The sequence below is a fragment of the Diaporthe citri genome (assembly GCF_014595645.1).
Source record: "Diaporthe citri strain NFHF-8-4 chromosome Unknown scaffold_1, whole genome shotgun sequence".
Taxonomy (NCBI): domain Eukaryota; kingdom Fungi; phylum Ascomycota; class Sordariomycetes; order Diaporthales; family Diaporthaceae; genus Diaporthe; species Diaporthe citri.
Genome location: NW_025064846.1, coordinates 1,496,836 through 1,517,667, shown reverse-complemented (window position 1 = coordinate 1,517,667; position 20,832 = coordinate 1,496,836). Strand labels below are relative to the sequence as shown.

Below are 20,832 nucleotides of genomic sequence, written 5' to 3'. Positions count from 1 at the left end.
GGATCGAGTGAGCTGCCGCCGCAGACAAAAACAAAAAAAAAATGGATGCGCTGGATTGAGGTCGGGCCTCGAAACGGGCACGGCTGGCCAGGACTTCGGTGCTCGATTTTGAATGCCGTCTTTTTTCCTACAAGTCGTCACTCATGAGGCAGGCATCTGTCCGACGCGCCTGCCTTGACGCGAGCAGCGTCGCAATTAAGCAGCGTGCAGGCCAGGAAGTCGCGTTTGCAAACGGCTGGGGCGCCGCCTAACACCCACCACCCACCAAACCAGTGGGTTTCCTAACACTAGCACATGCCTGTCTGCTTAGCTACCCAGTATCCAGTAATACTTGTGTCCTCGCCGCAACTGCCCCTTGAATGCGAATCGCTCGAATATCGAGCACTCGTTACTTGGCGAAAGTTGATGCCTTTGATTCATTGGCTTTCGAAAAGCTTTCAGTCCAAGACACTCATCTCGAGTCATTCGCCCACTGACTTATTGGTACGGTGCAGCAGTGGGTTGTCCTGCCGCGGCGTCGTTCCTCTCAACCTCGCCGGTCATCCATGATGTGTGAATACTTTGTAGGGGCACTTATATGTAGACAGGCGTAAGTGCATTTACTTGCGCAATGACACAACTTTCACTTTGTTCAATTGTAAAATTCATCTGGACATGATATTTGTAAGTAAGGGCTAATTGTCTGAGAGGAAAAGTCCCCTTTCAACTCAATTTCCTTGAATATACCAGTAGTAACTACAACCAACCTTAGTCTCTCACTCCCAGAGACAGAAGAACCGGGCCTCAATGCTCTCTCTCGGGGGCTTGTCCTGAGAGTCCGGGAGCACAATCGCCGTGTGCGCACCAGCATACCCGGTGAAACCCGGCTCGCCCTGCCTGCTATCGCAACCCTTGAACAGAAACATCTCGTTTGGCTTCATCTCATGGACGTAATACCAGGCGTGCTTCTCCTCCTTCTCAGGGTGTGCCAGGAGTGAGTAGGAGATGTTTGGGTCCTCGGCCTGGCGGAACCTCCAGTCCTCCTTGCTCAGTGTCGACGAGTCACAGAGCGCGAGAGGGTCGCGCACCAGCGTCTTGAGTGGCTTCCATATCTGCTCGAAATCTAGATTAGCAAGTGGTCCAGGCACAATGTCCTGCCAAGGGAGTGCCAAGGGAGGGGGAGATCGCTCGGAAGCTCACCTGCACAAAAGCCCAACGCGAGGCAGACTTCGCGGCCCGCTGCAGCTCCTCTCGCGCGTCCGCAGGAATGCCGTCGTAGTTCATGATGGCCTCTTTGATGTAAGGCAGTCGCTCCGGGTAGACGACGGTGAAGTCGCTGTGCGGCCACACGGTAGCGAACCGGTTATAGCGCTCCGTGTCCACGGCCTCGGCGAAGAAGCTGTTCTCGGTCCGGCGGAGCACGTGGGCGAAGGGGACGACGAGCGAGGCGCCCGTCCTGCACGAGCCAGTCGTGCTCGTTAGTCACTTGGGTAGATAACAACAGAGGGCTTCAGGTCGGCCAACCTCTTCTTGATGACATCCATTACCTCCGGCATAAACTCCTCCTTTATCTTATCATCGGTAGTGACATCCCGCTCCTTCTCCGGGAGGGTGATGATCTCAAAGCCGTTTCTGTCCAGCTTGAACGAATCCTCCTTGCCTCTGGCGTTGTGGAATGTCACTCCACGAGTCTCGCGTCAGCGAATTATACCATTTCAGTAACGATATTAAGCCCCGTAACCGGCAAATATCACAAACAGCGTATTACATGGAAAACATACTGTACCTGCTCGACTCAATGAACTCGCCAAATTTCTTCGGTGCGGGCATGTCATTCGGTCCGAAATCCGTTTTGTCCAACGGGAGGTAGTTCACGAGTGCCCTCACATCGTGATGGTCATTGACATAAGTCGAAGTGCAGACCTCGGTCGCCATAGTGCTCCACTCTTTTGCTGTTCTATCTTGAGTACTGGATTGTGTTAGCCACGGAAGACTGGTGATTGGAAGCAGAATACCAGATGAGGTGTAACTGGTTGGCGGCCGCTTTAAGTACTGTAGACCTCAGTGCAGCAGGATGCCAACCTCACAATCCATAGATGCGGGGCACGCGTTACATCCAACAAGCGTTCATCAAATCAACTCCAAACTTCGCACTCGTATTCATAACCAATCAAAGTTAAAATGTGCAGGAATTATACCGCGAACGGCAGCTCGTACAGAGTTTCGCACTTCTGAAGAATCCGCGCGAGACCGGTGGGCAGCTGGGTTCGGTTCCTGAACAATGTCACTCAGATTTGGCGGGGATGGCTGGAGCTTAACGGTGATTTTTAAAAGATGCGGCATCTTGAAATGATCGACTAAATCTAGTCAATTGATTGCATGTGACGGCACCACTTGGTTGTGCTTCACCCAGAGGCGTTGCCCCTGGTTCCGGCGTTGGATGAGGCTAGAAGCCTACAAGAGCATCCAGTCGACGTGAGCACGGTCTCGACGTATGGTATGGGATGCGGACTGCGAGTCTGCCACAAACTAGCTTGCCGGAAGACCAGGAACAAGTTGATCAGCTGACTTCGTGTCATTGGCATGTCGGGAGGATGTGCTCAGTTCGCGTTGGTGCTTTCTCTGCTGGTTGGCAGTCGAAGGTCATCTTGAGCCGCCGTCTAAACTCCGAAATTGCCTGTCCATGGTGTTATCAGGATCATCTTGAAAGCTCATGTGCTATTCAGCGACAAATGACAGTAAGTCTTTTCGTGTTCCAATGATTAGAGGCCAAATGGTAGATGTCACCCACGAGGTCTCGTCCCACGGTCAGTGACGCAAACGGTCTTCGATCAGTCCGCGGATCGCGCGCCTCATAGACCTGTCGAGAATCTATGATTGAGTAATCTCCTGAATGTCCGCGGGCGCATTGTGATGTACTGAGCGGCACTCTAGTTTGGGCCGATAAGTCAGCGACTTCTTTAGAGGTATACTTTCCACACGACAAACTCTGCTGATATACGCCCCGTTGTCTGTGTCGTCTCATCTGAGGGCTTGTATCTCAATGCCTTGATGCGTTATGGCAAATCATTGTTCTCAAGCACGGAATGAGCCACCCCAACAAGACTGCTGCCGGGGGTCACTTACTGGCTCTACTGACGCACTGAAACACGTGTTAGAGAGCAGTAAAGACGCAAGCCTCAGGGCTGAGCTCTTCGGGCTGGCGTCCAGCCCATCCACAACTCATCGTTCGGTAGCGTGATCAACCAAACGCATTTGCAAGAGCCAAGGCAGTGGCAATGGCGATGGGTCCTCATGGCCTCACTTGCGACACAGAGTCGATATGGAGCCCTCCACAATACACACACACACACACACACACACACACACACAGAGAGAGAGAGAGAGAGAGAGAGAGAGAGAGACAGAGAGAGTACTGCAGACGTCATGGTACGCGTGCCCTAGCCCCCTCCATACTACATATGGCAGGGCATCCGAGCTGGTCTGGAGAGTCTGCTAAGTCTTTATCCTCGACGGCTATAGCGGCCTCATTTGGGTGATTTGCCGGTGAGCCCAGTAATACTAATACCAGCACATCGGTAAAGTAGGCTCAGCCTTATAGGTAAGGAATCTCTGGTAATAACGGGCAGAAGCAGAATCTCAGTCGCCTTCTGCCGATGACTACTGAACGCAGGCAAACGACGGAGATCCCGATCAATGCGACTTCGCAGGCCCCCCTGCACGGCCCAGGAGGGAAAGATATTGGCTGCTTGGCCCAGGCAAAGCATTCCCAGACGCGCGCCTCCTGTCTGCATCCCGTCGAGAATAGCGCGTGAAATTTGCCCAGGAAGTTCGGCACCGGGGGCTGTGAGTAATATGCTTGCCAAGCTGTGGCTGCAGTGGGCGAGCAGCGCCCCTTTTATCCCCAAGGAGCCAGACAACCCCTCCATTGGGTTGTTGCATGAGGCCGGATTGCTTTGCCCCTTGCACTCGCAAGACAGGACAAAAGTAGCGACCGCCTCGAAATTGTCTCCATGGCGAATACCAAGTGCTCGCAGTTGCCAATTGTTGAGTTTCAGCACGTCGACAGAATGGTACGATCGACCCGCCTCCACCAAGGTACCGGAACCACTTTTTCGCCGGAATGCGGACAAAAAGGTTGGGCTGGTTCTGCAGCCCGCGATGCACCCCTTGATTCGTTTGAAGTGTCTCTCCTCAAGCAGCTCTGGGATGCGGCTGCGGGCCTGAAACCTCATCTCGTCTTGATCGTGTGCTGGTGTGGCGCAATGGGGACAAAACCCAAGGTAGGCGAGCGTCAAGCTGACGCCAGCGAGGGCCAGCAAAGCGGAAAGGATCTGCGAGCACAACGCGTGCCCAGGCGCGGGACCGCCATGGAGTTGAAAGCCCTGGTCCCAGGCAAAAGTCACCAGCGGATGGGGTCGCGACAGAGCGTTGAGGAGAGGAAAAGCCCCATCAGAATCTGGCAGTGCGGCCGAAATAGGGAAGTCGGAAGGTTCAGAGCCTCACCCAATGGCTAGCTCGTTTAGGAGGAGCTCATTTAAGTTAAGGTGTCGTTAGATAGCGCCAGCTACAGGCCAGCTCGGGCCCTTCGCATCGGGGCAAGTGCCGGCTGCGTGGCGTGGTAGTGCGGTAGCATGGCGGTCGGATGGTCGGTGGTCCTGGGTGCCTGTCTGCCCTGTCAGGCCTGCTGCTGCTCTGGGCGAATTCTTCCGCCCGCCCGCCTTTCCCCCCTTGGCCCCACTTGACAGGCGGCCATCGGGATATTTCGACGAGCCTGTCGAACCCGGGGGCCACCCCTGATCCCGTGGCAGCCTGTCCAGCCTGTTGGCTGCCCTGTCCCGTGAGCCGGCAGGAGGCTGTGGCAGAAGAGCCGCGATGCTTAGCAGCTGGGTGTGTGTTGCTGCTGGGCCGCTGCCGGGTGGTCGCTGGCCCAGGTCTCGGGGAATTTTATGCACACCATGCAGTGCTTGGCACTGCACTGATCAACCAGCTGCCCGCCCCAAGAGGAAGCAGGTTCCACAAGACGGTGACAGCCCCTACCTGTACTCCGTACTCCGTACCCACCCCAGGGCTGCTGTCATGCGCGGTGCCTGGGCTGGGTGCGACGCGGCGGCTTGACGGGGCGAGCCACCCAAGGGATGGGCGGGTAGTTGTGTATGCGTGCGTGCGTGCGTGTGTGTGTGTGGGTGTGCGTGCATGCGTCTCTGTCTGTCTACCTGTCCGCCCGTCCGTCTGTGTCTGTCTGCGCCTGACTCTGGTGGATGGAAGGGGGAGGAGAGGTGTGGGAAGCGAAACTAACCGAGCCCTGTTTCTAGACGAAGGTTTTCATTCTTCATTGCTGCTGGAGATTGAGCTTCTGCAGCGTCCGGGTATGGGAGGGAAGGTTGACTGACAGGATGTAGTCCGTGTGGTAATAATAAAAGAGTTGGGTAGGGTCCGGGGCAGTATACAAAAGGGAGGAGAAAATGGATACCAAGGTAAATAGTTCGGTTGTCGAGTCTGCAAAAGGGCAAGTGCCTCCTACTCACGGCCCCCTTGCTCGACTTGTTACTTGCCTTCAACACAGACGTTTCCCCGTTTTGTTTCTTCGAGCTAGCAACATAACCTTGCGTGGCTATCGAAATTGCTATATGCTTGTCTGATATTCCTGGGTCAGGTTGCCTCTACTACCACCTAGCTGACTACTCACTCTTTTCTCCCTTGCCTTGCTCCTTTTCTCTCCTTTGTTCTCTCATCTCCTGCCTTCTCCCTTGCAAGTCATCCCTCCTCCTCCCTATTTACCTCGTCAAGTAATCACCCACAATCTCCCCGGGGCTCCCTTTACCTTTGTTGCGTTGCGTGCTGCTGGCGTAGGCTGTGAGCCTCCCCGTGGCTACTACTCTAAGGTCCTACCGTCATGGTGTTTTTGGAGACCCGCTTCCGCAGGTTCTTGTTCTGTACAACGTCCCTACTGCCGGAGAATGCACCGACAAGAGCTCGCTCACGCGCACGGATACTCCCTGGACACTCCCTCCAGGTCGCCAGGTGGTGTTCCCTTGGCTTAGCTGGAGGCTCCGCGTATCGTCTCAACATGGGGTCGGTCGCATTGGAGAATTCACACGAGCACTCGGGACTCCAGGACATTTGAACACAGGGCAACAAGAAGAATTGACTCTTAAGAATGAGCGAACCCAAGCAACGTGGTGTCTAAGGTGTTACCACGGCCGCCGAACAAACGGGTACCAACATGTGCCTTCACGTCCCAACGCCAACCAAATCATGGAAAGGCTCGGCCCGGCTAGCCTCTCCAGCCGCAACTCCTGCAAACTCTGCGATGTGTTGTTAAAGAGAGACCCCAAGAGCAGGATCCAGCGGCCCACCCGGAAAGGCATCTACGTCCGTCCTCTATGCTCGCAACATGCGCTCAAGCCGGCCACTCCCTTTTCCACCCAAACCCAAACCGATGCAGAACTCGCACAGTGGTATCATCGCGACCCGATCTTTAACAAACACGACAATAGCGCGCAGAACAAATCGATATGTGCCGTACTAGTACAATGCGGTCCGCCCCCGCCGAATCGCCCCCAGATGCTCGACAACGAGCCCCGCCTAGCGATGGCGCTCGGCTGAAGTTGGAGCCGGTCTGGGAGACTTGAAGAAGTCCAAGAAGCAGCAAGGTGTTGTCGTGCGCCGGAAAAGACCAGGGCTGGCCCATCCGGGCCACCACGGTAATCCCCACCACAGTGCCGATCAGCTTGGTTCTGTAAAACTATGGGCAGCAACGAACGTGGTCGTGTTGCCTTCAACCTTGATGCCGATGAGCGGGATCCGGCCTGTCAATCAGGCCTTCGATATGAACCCTCTGCCTATCGTCACGAGGCCAGCCTTGCTCGGATGGACCACCCTGCTGCTGGGGGTACTGAGGCTGCTGTGACTGAGCCTGGGTCTGCGCAGGGGGCTGGAACTGCGCCGGCTGTCTGATGGGAGGCAACTGATATCCTGGGGCCTGCGAACTGTGTGGCGCCGTGGACAGCTCGCTGCGGGGGATCTGGTATGCAGGATGTCCGACGGGATAGTCCGGCCTGCTGGGCGATGCGGCGTAGGACGATGGCAGCCGAGGGCTCAGGCCTGGCATCATTTGCCCAGGGGTGGCAGGCTGTCTCGAAAGGTATGCGCCATCGCTTGCTGATCTCGCTCGCCCGTGGTCGAAAGTGGCTGAGACAGGCGTTGGCTGCGGATAGGGCATTTGAGCCGCCGGGTACGAGTACGCCAAATCCCGAGGGTCTCGGCCCTGTGGCGAGGGCGTCGGTGGCTGGAAACCTCGAAAGGCCGTGTTCGTGTTCAAGACGACAACAATGAAGTATATCGACCCGCGCTTTGCGAGACCGAGGCGTACCGACAAATTCCTCAGCTGTCCTGCCTGGTCGTTGAACCGGAGGTTCTCCAGAAGCTCAAGCGAGTAACTGGCCATTTCCTCCCTGCTGAATCCGAGCGACCGGAGCACGTTCTCCTCCTCCTGCTTGGCATACATGGGTGGTAGGTAGTTCGGCTCCCTCCGTGCCTGCTCGTCTTGCATCTGCCGCTGGAGCGCCACCATCTTCTCCCTGTCACCAAGAGCGAGCATTTCCGTGATTCGCGGGCTCTGTATGAGTGGGCGGCCAACAGCCTCCCAGAATGTGCTGGAGGCTTTCACCACCTCCAGGTCAGGAATGCTGCGGGCTCTGGTGGTGTTGTTGAGATGGCAAGAGGGGCAGGATATACATTGGCGCCGCTTGCGGAGCCTCGTTCAAGGAAGCGAGGTGCCAAAGGCTCCGTCGGTTGGGACTTCAGCACGCGGTATGACTGCGTTCGTCTCAGGGAATCGTCGAAACCCGAGCTGATAGAAGCCTGTGGGGCGTACAAGGACAACGGCCGCCTGAGACTCTGATCTTGACTTTGCCCGAGTCGAGAGTCGAATCCGGCACCACGATGATCATCTCGAAGCCGTGGGCGACCGCGCTTCTTGTGTTGAACGTCAACGCACGCATCTTCCTTGCCGTTCTGCATACATCTCGTGCACGGCCTCTGGGCTGTTGATACCAAAACGTCAGCTTCTTTTTCAGATTTCAAAATATTCCGGCAGCAATTGGTAGTAGGAGAACAAGTGTTGTCTTTGTCTGCCCACGAGAACTGTTCGGTAGCACTTGCTATTCCACGCCGCTCTAAGGAAGAACTGCGCGGCGTCACCTGGGTCTCGGGCGTTTCAAGAGCGTCCAGAGCTATTCCCGCAATACGCCAGCAAGTTCTGCCTGGTGTTGATGTGACGAGGGCTACTTGGTGTAGCATTCATGCGAGTGCAGAGCCTAGTCGAAGCAAGCCGGGCTTGCCCCAACTTGCTTCAACGCAATGGCCCTCGGCGCTAGATCCCGTGCCGGGAGAAGGGACTCGCAAGGTGGAGAAAGGAGGTTTTAAACGTACCGTCACATCTGGCGCGGATTAGTATGTTTCTGTCTTGTGATGGAAAGCAGCTCGACACTTACCTGAGATGGGCCTTCTTGCACGGCACACATGCCGAGGCCACGTGCCCCTTCGTCTTTCTCTGGGACTTGGGCGAGGCAAACGATTGCTGGCTTTCTTGTGTCGGCGGTCGGGAGGTAATGGGGTAGCCTGGGATAGGTCCAGGTGCTGGAATTGTGCCTGGGGCTGGGAGGTAAGGGGGTTGCGACATGACCTGGCTGTGTTGCGACGTGTACGGCACAAAGGGTCTTTGCATTGGGTTTTCTGGACGCGGGAACGCGTATGGCATGCGCTCCGCGAGATCTGGCTGGTAGGGCCTGACGGGTGCCAATATCCCTGGCAACATTCTCGAATCTGCTTGTGTCGCCGAGCTTCCGCGATACACATCGTGGCTGGCCGTCTGGTACACTCCCTGAACTCGGTCGTCGGCCTCTTGAGTTACTCTGGGTGGAATCGGTGGAGACCCTGACATGGGCGGAGATGGGTAGTCTCCTGCTGACCCGGAAGCAGGACTTTCAGAGCCTGCCCTGGGCCACGAGATGTCAAGAGCGAAGCGCACCAGGTCTGAACAGCCACGGCGTTGGCCGAGCGAGTTATGCGAAATGTCTCGGTGGTGGAGTATGGTTTGCATGGAAATGATTCTAAGAGATTTAGCGCCTGGGCCAAATCACCGCTTGCCCTCGCTTCGACGACGCAGTCACCCTCACGATCCCGCGCGGCAGGAGCCCTGGAACCGGTCTGGCTTTCCACGTCTTCCCGAGCTGGCTGTGCCTTGCGGAATGCCCCAGCTGCAGGGAGGGTCTAATCTCGAAAGACCGGGTGGTAGTGGGAATGGCGACGGCCTGCCTGTTTGAGCCTGCTTGTCGATAGTGGCGAATTTTCTAGGATCGTGTGGTCGGCCTTGGGTCTTGGGCGTGCTGAGCTGTCTCTGCAGGTGCCAATGTCGCGACAAGAAAAGATCAAGCACTCCGGTCGGCAGCATCAAGTGGAAGGATGTCGCGCTTTCAGAGAGATGGGGCGACTGGTAGATTCGGTCCGGTAGGGCCCGTCGAGTCCCGGTGGTGACAGAAGCTGACACACAGTTCCAGCACTCGGGCAGAGCAAACGTGCACTGTAATACTAGGTCGATGGCTCCTGAGGTCTCAGTGGTACGGCATGCGGAGGTGTTCGTGGTCGTGTTTGGGGGTGTCGGAGAGCTGCAGTAGAAGCACCAGGAAGCTCTCTGGATGTCATGGAAGCTATGGAAAAGCCTGGGCCGCTGTGCTTGGGAGTAGACCACACGCGGTCAGGGTCGAGAGCAAAGTAGAGAGGATGCCACGGCGGTTTATGGTCTTTGTCTTATGGATCCCCGGAACCCATGTCACGTCGAGAATGGTGCAGTAGCCCAGATAGAAAATAAAGAACCGTGTGTTAGTTGTCCGAGGCCTTTTGTGCGACTTAAAGAGGACGGAGCAATTGAGATGGAGCCAAGATCAAGACAAGGGTGCTTCAGGGTTGAGATGGTCTGGAGAGCGGAGTGGATGCCAGGGACCACCCCTGGCCCATCCTGATGTGTGGTGCTAATTCAAGGGTACATCCAATGCCTGTATGCCACCAGCAATCCCCTGCACGTAACTCGCAACTCTCATGTGCACGTAGCACGCTGTATGTCGTAGTGCAAGGGCCGGGGGCATACTCTATGTAGTGAGCGAGGGTGCTGGCGGGCCAGTCCCAGCAGGCTGAATGATGTTGTTGTCGATGCGGTCATCAGCTTTGCTCGGTCTGCACATATGCACGTACACACATAGACACACGGCATACATACACAATACACACGCTCGCACACGTTCATACCGCATGCTACCCGATCTGTGCGCAGCGGGACCAAGGCCTGCGCCTTCGAGCATCCATACTGCTGAGAAGAGCAGGGCGCAGTTTGAGAGGCCCCGCGGAACGCTTCGTGCCAAGAACACTCTTGTCCGTCCATGAGTTTCCGTGAAGGTTGCAAGGAGCAGCAAAGGCAGGTGGGGGACAGGAAATGATCTGATATCGTGCCGATGGTGCCTCTACTCTCATCCCATGTCCATCAGCCAGCCCACCTGCAGGTAGCGAGGCATGGCAAGGCAGGGCGAACAGGGGGAGACAGGCACTCGCACAGGGACAGGGACAGGTGTCAGGCACGGGTCGAGGAGCGCGGACGGCGTCAAGAGAGACGCAAGACAAGACAGCTTCGAATACTGCAGAGGGGCATTGATGATAGGCAAGGCAGGCCGAGAAGGCGTGGGTCCAGTCTATTACGGACCGCCGCAAATTCTCCGGCAGGTTTCGTCGTGGATTGTCAAGTAAAATTGTGAAGAAATTCGTCCAAAAGTAGTAAGACAAGTCCTCAGCGCAATTTGCTTTTTGGGGGACGTACAGGGACGGGGTGTGTCTCGCGTGTCGGGTTCGGTAGCGGCAGCAGCAGCGCTGCAGCAACTGCAACAACTGCAGCAATCTAGGTTGGATGTCTCGAACTGCCCACAGCTGCTATACAAGGGCCTCTCTCGATGACTGGTGACAGTGGTGGGTTATGAAACCCTGCCAGGACCCAGCCCTGCCAGAGCTGCAGAAATATGCCCCAGCGAACGAAGATCAGCCTCGGGCAATGCTTGATGAGTGCACAGCACCGCGGTGAGCATCATGGGCCAAGGTCTAGGATGGCTACTCACACGGCAAAGAGCAACTGTTAGTAGTCTAGTTGTTGTGGGAGACCCATGTATACCTAGTGTATCCGGTTGATCGTCCATGAACTGAACGGTGTCGCATCCATCCTGATCCTTGGGGCCAAAAAGACTAGTCAGCCCTTTTCTCGTGGCTGCTGGCCGGAGAAGGGTTGAAGCTGATGCGGAGGGGCTACACCTTTTTGGGTAGCTTTTGAGAGCGAGCGTGTGGAGCAGGGGGGTTTGGCGGGCCATGACTGACAGCTGTTCATGCTCGCAGGTGGCGGCAGAAGGCCTGGGCGACGGTGGACGTGTGTGGGCAGCGGTGAGTGTGATGGCAGCAGGATGAAGTACATGAAATAAAGCGTCCGTGGCGTTTCGCAGCATGGGCCCTGAATCCCAGGATGGGACAGCGACTGTCCAAAAAAGGACGTTCGAGGACACAACGGGGGTGGGTGTCATGACGGGACGGCGTGGACGCGATTGGCAAGGCCTGAAGCTGATCTCAGGGAGCGCATTTGCTCTGGTATCCGGGTCGATGAACGGTTCAGCCAGGAACCCTTGACCATCTGATGCCAACCCAGGGTGACGGGCCAAACCTTGGAGGAGCGGAGGGAAGGATCAAGCGCATGAATGTCGAGCTCGAGGCACGAAGGGCGGGCACCCTCGGGGGGTGGCTGTAAGAGCAGGTGGCAGGGCCAGCATGCGCAGCAGGGCACCCTTTCAACGATCCCATTGCCTCGGCGGGACCTGAGCCGGTGGCATCCAATTTCTCGTGATGGATTCCTCCGGGCGCGGAAATGATGGATCGTGGCATGTGTCGTCATTCGCGGCCAGGCCATTGGTTGGCAAGGGCCTTGTTTGCGTGACCGTCCAAAGATGTGAGATGGGGTGTCGTCCCAAGGCACGGTCGCGGTAGCGGTACGGGATGGGCATTGCGTGCAGGAACACTTTAGCCGAAGAATAGGCAAAGGTGGGTACTGATCCAGCTCTGGCGAAGTTCGCCAGGATTTCGCAGCGTACCAGGCTCAGTTTCTGTGTCTACGATACTGGCTCAGGTCTGGGACTCGGTTGAGGGCCATGTCCAGGCTCAGGCTCAGGTTCAGCTTCTCAGGCTGCTTCGGCATGGCTGTATTGGGACAACAGACTATCTAGGTATCCTTGGTTGGATACCTAGGGTCTGATTACTACTGTGGTATCCGTGCTGGCCTCGGCTTGTGGTTGGATTGATCTGATGATTGGGTCGTGGTCGATCCGGCAAGTCTGATACACAGAGTAGCAGCCCGGACGCGAAGGCAATCTTGTGGATAAATAGACTGAGGTTGCAGCCGCCGCGAGCTTCTTTGGCGCTCCTTAGATGGCAGGATGGCCGAATGCGCAGTGCTGTAAGTATTAGTGGCGGGATGGACGGGCGGCAGACATCAGCAGCATCATTTCCAGGGTGAGCAGGACATTCGGGCGCCTCAGGTTGACTCAAGTTCAGGTCGAGTCGAGTCGAGTCGATTGGATCGGTCTGGCCCGCCGAAGACGCCTCGCTTGGGCTAAGGCACGTTTTGCCGGGGGCCTGGAGATGAAGTTGCAGTTTGCAGGCTGCTGGTCGCAGATGCTGAGGCGCCGTTGCATTTGGCAGCGCGGTTTGTGCATGTCAGGGTATCCGTGCATGCCCAGGCCACCCACATGCACACACTGTACTGTGGGTGCGACACAAAGTAGGCAAGCACGGTGCGAGGGACATTCAAGTCGCACTTACCAGCGCTCATGTACACCACCGACGACCGTTCTTGCCATACCTTTGGAGCTAGAGACGCATATGGTACCTACATAACGCCTACTAGGTACTATCTCCTAAGTGAAGAGGAGGGGGGAGCAAAGGCATAAACCCAATATATCCCACCGCATCTGGCCATTGATGATGGCAGACAACAGACAGACTGTCTGAGTAACCAGGTACCTAGGTACCTACACACACCAACCCTCGTTGAGAATAGCATCCGGGAGTGGGAGAGGGGCGTGGGTGCAATGACATCCATCTCGAAAGAACAACAGCGAGCAGGACTTGCAACACGCCGCTAAGCACTCAGATGACCACATTCACATCCACATCAACGCATACTGGCCATCCTGACATCACAACCAAAGCACAGGACGCGCCGATGGGTTTAATGACAGGGGCATGGGAGGTGCCACTGCCGAAGCCCATTCCTCGGCAGCCTTTGCTACACACCGGGCAGTACAGTACACCGCATGTCGCCATCAATGGATCCGCCGCCCCCAGTCCGTGCTGCGCTTCTCCTGTGCTGTATCCAGATGTGTACGTTCATGCAGGTGCAGATGCAGGTGCAGGCGCAGGTAGGTACCATGGTTTGGCGACGGTGCAATACGTACCCTGTAGATGTGGCTGGCCGCTCCATCTCAACCGCAATTTGCGTCGCGGCCTGCAGCTCGAGGCGCCGCGCCTAGCGCTGCAGCAGATTCTGGGTGGTGGGTGTTGGTGGTGGTGAGATAAAACCACCCAAGTGGCAAGCGAGTCGACATGGAACCGACCGAACGGCGTACCGTAATCTGGCCGCAGCCCAGTTCCACGGTTTCCCACCACTCCCACATACATGCATGGGCCCCGTTGCATGCAGTAGCGCCGCCTGTTGAAGAAGATCAACTGTGGCTTGCCCATCCCACCTGCTAGACCACAAGCGTGTGTGAGTATGTAGCAGGCCACTTCTTAGACAGATGTACTGATTCTGATTGTCCATGTCTGTGCCTGGGGCTGCGGATCTGGAACCAAACTGCCTGCCACTTCGAGGCCTGCCCAGCTAGCCCAGCTAGCCCAGCCTCCCGAGGTCTGCCAGCAGCAGGCCAGTCTGCCAGGCAGTCGCAGCAACGTGGCACGGCACGACCTGGGCTGCGTCGGGATTGCGTCGGGAGTCCTTTTCGCCGGCCCCTTCACCGTCCGTCTCCCGCCTCCCGTCCTCTGCCATCAAGCCGTGACACACGCCTCACTAGATCCGCTAGTCGAATCTCCGCGCCTGGGGCTTTGGGAGGGGACGACTCACCGTTGCACCTTCCGAGCCCTTTCCGAGCCCTCCACTTCCGCCTCCACCTAACCCTGTACCGTGGTATTACTGTACGGAACGTAACCCAACCCACCCATCAACTCTGCCCTGCAACAGGCAGCAGGCAACAGGCAACAGGCAATAGGCCAGACAGGCAACACACAATGCCAGAGCAACCCTCCGGCTGCGTCCGAGTCAAGGCCTCCAGACCCGGGGATAGGGTTCCATGTGCAGCTCCACACGCTGTCCTAGCACGCAGTAGGTACTATCATTATTGTTTGCTTGCCAATGAGCGCAGTAGCCTACACAGTGATTACGGTTCATGTGCACATATGCGGTAGCTCGGCTCCGAGAGCCAGGCCCGCCCCTGACAGCCATATGTACACTACTGTGCAGGCTTGGGGGCGGAGGGGGAGGGGGGTGTGTTGGTCGAGGACCGGGGGGCCCGCAGTCTGTGGGATTTCGTCCGAACTTTCACGACGTGTCCATCTCCCGAGAAAATGCAAGGCTGACAAAATTTCCCGCAACCGAACTCTACCACGGACCCCTCCCAAAACTTGGGGGGGTGTCTCTTGCATGAATCGTCAGATCTGAAACCCGTGCGGTCTTGTGGTCACGGGGACAGTAGAGAGACGAGGTGATGCTGGTCCGTAGCTCAGCGTACTCGTATCGCGACCGAGAAAGGAAAGTGAGGGGGAAGAGAAAACTAAAAGTGGTGTGAATGCGCGTGTGTAGTTGTGTGTGTGTGTGTGCGTGTGTGTGTGTGTGTGTGTGCTTGCGTAGCACCAGAGTTGGAAGGAGGAAGTCGATGCGGCTCAAACCATGTGGTCACGCCTGCCGTCTGGAGGGAGGCTGAAAGTGCGACATCGACGCTCAATCATCCCATCTTTTTCGGGGCTAGCAGCCTATAGCGCGCTCCTCCTATTGCCCCATCATGTTACCGCTGCCACCCTGTCGATCTCTCGTCCCATCTTTGTGTGAGACCATCCGCACGAGTTATGCGATCGGAGCTTATTCGCGCCTCTTGATGCACTCACCTTCATGCACCTCTGCCTGACCTGTGCGGTCGCCCGCCTCACATGCGCTCACACGTCCTCCAGCCTCGGTGTCGGTGTCATCCCGTGAGAGGATTGTGTCTCCACGGGGAGGAATCACACCCCGACCGACGAGCCAGACCTGCTCACCTGCGCTGGGGCACAGTGACATACAGTACAGGGCGCACAGTGCCTCTGGGCCCGACAAGCGCCGAGGCAGGCTGGGTGGAGCTCCGCGTATTCCCACCGTAACAGCACAGAGCGGTGGCAGGAGACTTCGGGTCTGGAAGCGCGATGGAAGCATTTTGGAAGCATTCTAGCTCCAGAGATCCGAGCCCGTACCTATGACCACCAACTATGGTACTCGCCGCCCCTTGATTCGGCGGGTATTCCTTTTTTTTTTTTTTTTTTTTCTTCCGTCCCTTTTCTAGTGCTTTACCCACCCTCTCTTCTACCCACCAATGGCCCTGTCTTCCATCGACGCCGTGCCCCACTGTGGCTTAAGTTCCTGACATGCCCAAGCCTCGGCCATTTTCCTCCCCCAAACCAAAACAAGCTCTCAGAGCTTCCGGATACACAGGCTACGTGAGCGGTCCCTGGTGTGCACAAACTGAAGGTGCTCTCTACCCTGTTGTAGCATGAGCCGAATTGTGTTTGCCTGCCTGCCTCTCAGCCTTCTTCCTTCCCTCGCGTTTCGGATGCTCAACCGACTGACTCAGCAGACGCTCATGCACTCGATCTACAACACTTCACTAGGCCACCACACCGCTCCATACTCCGCTTGTTGACACAAATTACGGACGGTCCTCGGTCCACGGAGGGGAAGCCCTCACGGGTCACAGCGCAACGACACTCAGAATACCTGCCGGAAGGAGCCTCAACGGTCCACTCAGGCCAAGGTACCCAGTCACCAAGTACCGCTCACCGTAGGCCCCCAGTCCGTCCCCACGTCATCCCACATGGGAGCGTGGAGAGGCCCGACAATCTTTAATTAAGCTAATATAAGACGCAGGAACAGGGGCCCTTGGGCTCGATGGGCTGGTGGGCTGGTAAAGACCGGGGGGAGGCCACATTCTGGCCCTTCAACCCGGCCGGGGTTCGAAATATCGCCCGAACCTGTAGCTACCGCCTGGCGCTGTGTTGGCAGTTTGGCAGTCTGCGAGCTATGGCCTCCTGCGGCTACCCCGGCTGGCCCTGATACATGATACAACATTCGTGCGGGATGGAGCCGCTGGAGACTTTTTATTTTTCCTTTCCGGCGGGTCACCTGAATGGAATAGTTCCATACCGAGATCCTGGCATTCCTTGGATCCCCAGAGGCCAAGCCGTGCGCTGCTTTTTTGACTCTCCTCCTCCTGGGGACAAGCTTTCACTCTCAGCACCGCCTCCCGGGTCCGCAAACAGCCATTCTGCGAATCTCCCGTTCCGGACTGCTCCCCTGACGGGTTTCTATCTATGGAAGAATGCAACGTGACGCGTAGGTGGGGAGGGGCCGCCGTCAGCTGAGGATGCGGTCTTCACATGCCAGCCCAGCCGCCGACTGGCCTGCGTGCCTGCCTATTTGCAGCGCAGAGGCCCGACCGGAAGACTTCCATGGCATGATGCCCGCCAGCCTCATCATACCCATCGTGACAAGATGACGGACTGGGCGGGGCCGCCAGATAGCAGCAGGATGACGCGATCTGACCGGTCCCAGCGGGCAGCGGAAGCCGCGGACAGCTTTGGAGATGACAAGGGATCAATTTCGTTTCAAAGCTGATGCGTTCGGCCCCATCGGCCTGCGCTGTGTCTCCATCTAATAAGGGTGCAGTGCTGGGTAAGGATACGGCGGCTGGCGGTCGGTCGCCTTGCGAGCATGCCGCGGTATGTACGTGCTGCAAAACGCAACGGTGGATGTCAGGTGCAGCTGAACTAACCCACCTCGGCACTAAAAGCACGAGCCAGCAGGTATGTCGGGCCTCGCCAGCCCGAGCATCTATCCACCACGAAGCCCTCACCCTGCGTCGGTCCTTTTTCCGACATTTAATTGTACACATGTCCTGAAGCTTTCTGCAGACTTCGACAGGGGTCCTGGCAAATGAATTTCTCCGTCTTTTGTCCGGCTCGCGATGCATGCAGTCAGGATGGGGACACTGGAGCCTCCACGCCTCGGATGCCGTCGGCAGCCAGACACAAATCCGACCCGTGCTGTACTTGTGATACTGCATAGCACTGTATGCTGTATATGCGCACCTGATCTCTCCAGCGGCTATCGACCATGCGTCTCCCCTGTGGCAGAGTCGAACGGGTCAGATAGAGCAAGGAAACGCCGCTGCCACGCCTCTCCCTCGAGCAATCGGAGCTTTTCCTGGACGACCACAAGGTCGGGCTGAGAACCGTTCGTGTCTCGAATCTCCTTTGTTACAACCGGCAGCAGCACCAGCACCAGCACTATGTGCAATAGCCATGGAATGCCAGCCAAGATTGCTTGGCCTCATGGACGAGCCCAACGTCACCAAGCCTGCTAAGGCTCCTGCACCTCGTTACTATGGCATGCCCGGGCCCTGTCTCGCCGTTGGCATCCACGCATCCAGGGCAGATCCTCGACAATGACAGCCGTTGTGCAGGATCAAGAGAGAGAAAAGTACCTCCGCTACCAAAGATGCATATGAGACGCATCGGACAGCGGAAGCCACCGCAACCGCCGTGGTGGAGAGCCGCAAACCTCCTTCAATTTGCACAAGTCCATGCAGGTGCCGAGGAAGACGCTGTCATATTCAACCCCTAGAGATCGCACCGAATCTTGTGTCCGAGGGAGGGTAAGTAGGTAGCACTGTCGTATGTAACCACGGCGAGGCCGGCGGCCAAAGAGTCATGCCGAGACAGAGGCTCTTTCTGAAAGGGTCAGGCCCAGTGAGGAGGAGTGAGGTTCGCGGATACACTGACACCGCTGACTCGTGCAGTCATGTTTCAGCAAGCAACCAAGCAAAGTTATCCTCCTCGCATTCCCCCCTCCCAACCCCCTCGTCGGTTGAACGCTGGATCTCCGTTGGGCCATCTGCCGCCTGCCCGTTCCCTCGTTCCCACCCCGCGCGACAGTCGGCAATGAGGGAGGAAAATCCGGAGGTTTTTCATCGAGTCAAAGATCAGACGGCCACCCCGGTTCACCGTTCAGTTGATTGCAGCATGTCAGTGCCTCAGCCCCTTGTTGACCCTTCCTAATCTTCCGATTCGACTCGGACCGCGGTTAAATCCTCATCCCCGTCCCAATCCCCACAACCCTGTCGACGAACGGCTGGAGCCAAAAAGCATCGTGAAGTTGACGAACCACGCCTGCCGTGGTACTCCTGGCATGGGTCTTGGTACTATACATGAACTTTGCCTTGTGGATATGCCATGATCATTATGATGATGATGAGCATGCCGCCGCCGCCTTGTCCGGAGCGGCCACGTCGCCGTCGCAGCAGGCACCAGGGAGGGAGGCGGGGAGGCGTCTCTGGTCCGCATGGCCTAAAGCCGATCCCCAATCTCCAGTTGATATGCCCACCCCGGGCTGTCTGCAAGTTAGCTGCCGATTGAATTGCATCACGCGGAGAATTTCTCGAACTCTTCCCTTTGGTGCTGGCCTAGCCTGCATGGAGCTGACGCGCGGATCAGCAAGAGACCCAGACCCCTTAAATTTTCCCTGTCGCCTTGTCGCCTTCTCTCGAGGTGCAGCGCTGCATGTAGCACCGCGGTGGCAACATGGACGACGACGATAACTAATTATATACGGACTCTCTAGTATGGTTTGGTGTGGTATGGTGCATGTGGTATGTAGCTAGCTGCATGCATTGTCCGAGCCGCGCGCCGCCGATACCAGGATGGGCCGCAACTCATTTCAGACATGCTCAGCGTCTCGAATTGCCCGAAAAGCTTCTTGCAGTGGGTGTGCACATGCATGCGTGCATGCCTGCACGCCTGCATACCTACTTACACACATACATACACACAGCAGGACGTGATTGCGCGCGGTGCGGCGTGGGGTCAGAAGGAGCCCATCCTCCAACGACGTCGACTAAACTATCTGGGTTGGGCTGGCAGATGTGACAGAGCCGGCGACGGGATCCCCTCGTTCGCCCTGGCGATACCGCTACTACCGTGTGGATGCTTAGCAGTGCGTTGTATGTGTGGTATAGATGCCACTCTACCGAATTGTCGGATTCGGCGCTGCGAGCCTGTGCGGCGCACAAGAAGCAGCACCCGTGGCCGCCAAGGCTGTGTGCTCAACCGACTGACTGACTTGCTTCTCGACCGAATTGGAATGCGATGACGAAGGCGGCTCGGTTCACCTCAGGGCCACCTCCACCATGCGCTCTCCGAGCCTCAGTGTATTTCCGAGGTGGATGGAGACCGACTGGGGATGTGCCACGGCTTCCCCAGAAACACTCACCGTCAAGGACAAGGGGAGGGACTGGCGCATGGGTGCGCGGAGGAATAAAAAAGGGAAAAAGATGGGATGAAATAATTTGCTCAATGGGGACTGTCAAGTGTCGGGGCCAGGGCCAGGGCCACCCAGGGTGAGGTGAGGTGAGGTTGGTGACGGTTGTGAGTGAGAAAGACTGAGGCCCGGTTCATGCCCCCCAATCTCCCAATCTCCCAATCTCCCGGGGCCCGCCAAAGGTGCCATCGCTACCAGGAATCAGATGCTGCCGGCCCAGGCTGGGGAACCTGCAGCAGCTGAAACTCAGGATTCTCGGGAACCGGTCATCGATCGCTCACACCTTCACGATCTTGCTATAGCCAACCCTTGCCTATAGCACGCGGGCATTTGGGAAGCCCTGCGACCGTAGCGTTCATGCTAACGTACACAGTAGCTTTCCGGCACCTCGGCTTGCGACTCTCGATCCTCGAACTGTTGGATCCAGCGCACTCCGTCCAGCGTCACATCGCTAGGTCTATTGATGAATAGCCTTCCCAGTCTACAGGAATAATACGCCGACCGGGCTTTGCCTGACGAAGGGCTCCCTGTCCCTGCTGACGTCCCTACCCCTGTCCCGCGCATTGAGTCGGGCAGTATCTCGTGGAGCACATAGTTCGGTCGCCCCCAAACCATCCAAACCGGCCTCACTTATGTCCCCATTCCTACCACCAGCGCAGTCTTGACTACCAACTGAAGAATGGAACACAGCCACACGAGACAAAGAGAGAAGAGGTGGAAAGGCGGGGTGACACTAGGTTCGGTGTTGCCTCACCATGGCCATCAGGCCAAGAACAGCCTTTCGTTCTCAGCAGACTTGCCCGCCAAGCGAGGCCACGGACGGTGAAAGCCCTGATCCACGACCTTCGCAGAGCAGGGAACAGGCCAGGCTGGCCCAGGTCGGGGAATCAGGATGTCGACGTCTGTGTCAGTCGGAAGAGATCTCCTGTCGAGGCTTAACCTTCGAGTCGCTTGTTCCAGAAGTTCTTTCCTGGAGAACTCAACCTTGTAGGGGTGCGCGGACGACGCTGCTGCGTCCCGACTCGGCGGCCACGGCGGCATCTCAGCCCTCTTGACGTCGAAGATCTCGGGGATTTTCCCGACACTCTTGCCTCGCTGGCTGTCTTTCGCTCATCACCGCCGAGCCTGGGCAACTGACTGGTGGAGGGGTACCCGCC

The 20,832-nt window shown here is 57.0% G+C and overlaps 4 protein-coding genes across 4 annotated transcripts; all 4 read right to left on the bottom strand.

Moving 5' to 3' along the window:
* Positions 1–755: 755 nt before the first annotated feature.
* On the bottom strand, positions 756–1,809 carry INS49_000406 (uncharacterized protein; the record flags this gene model as incomplete). The annotated part of the gene is made up of 4 exons (XM_043161244.1): positions 756–1,091; positions 1,180–1,435; positions 1,504–1,641; positions 1,766–1,809. The coding sequence occupies 4 exons, from the start codon at positions 1,807–1,809 to the stop codon at positions 756–758; spliced, it is 774 nt and encodes a 257-aa protein (XP_043029750.1).
* A 4,951-nt stretch (positions 1,810–6,760) lies between these two features.
* Positions 6,761–7,582, bottom strand: INS49_000405 (uncharacterized protein; the record flags this gene model as incomplete). Its single annotated transcript, XM_043161243.1, has 1 exon — positions 6,761–7,582. One exon carries the CDS (start codon positions 7,580–7,582, stop codon positions 6,761–6,763), a length of 822 nt encoding a protein of 273 aa, XP_043029749.1.
* A 4,273-nt stretch (positions 7,583–11,855) lies between these two features.
* Positions 11,856–12,259, bottom strand: INS49_000404 (uncharacterized protein; the record flags this gene model as incomplete). The annotated part of the gene is made up of 2 exons (XM_043161242.1): positions 11,856–12,123; positions 12,183–12,259. The coding sequence occupies 2 exons, from the start codon at positions 12,257–12,259 to the stop codon at positions 11,856–11,858; spliced, it is 345 nt and encodes a 114-aa protein (XP_043029748.1).
* Positions 12,260–15,193: 2,934 nt separating this feature from the next.
* INS49_000403 (uncharacterized protein) lies at positions 15,194–15,520 on the bottom strand (the record flags this gene model as incomplete). The annotated part of the gene is made up of 1 exon (XM_043161241.1): positions 15,194–15,520. The coding sequence occupies one exon, from the start codon at positions 15,518–15,520 to the stop codon at positions 15,194–15,196; it is 327 nt and encodes a 108-aa protein (XP_043029747.1).
* Positions 15,521–20,832: the final 5,312 nt, after the last annotated feature.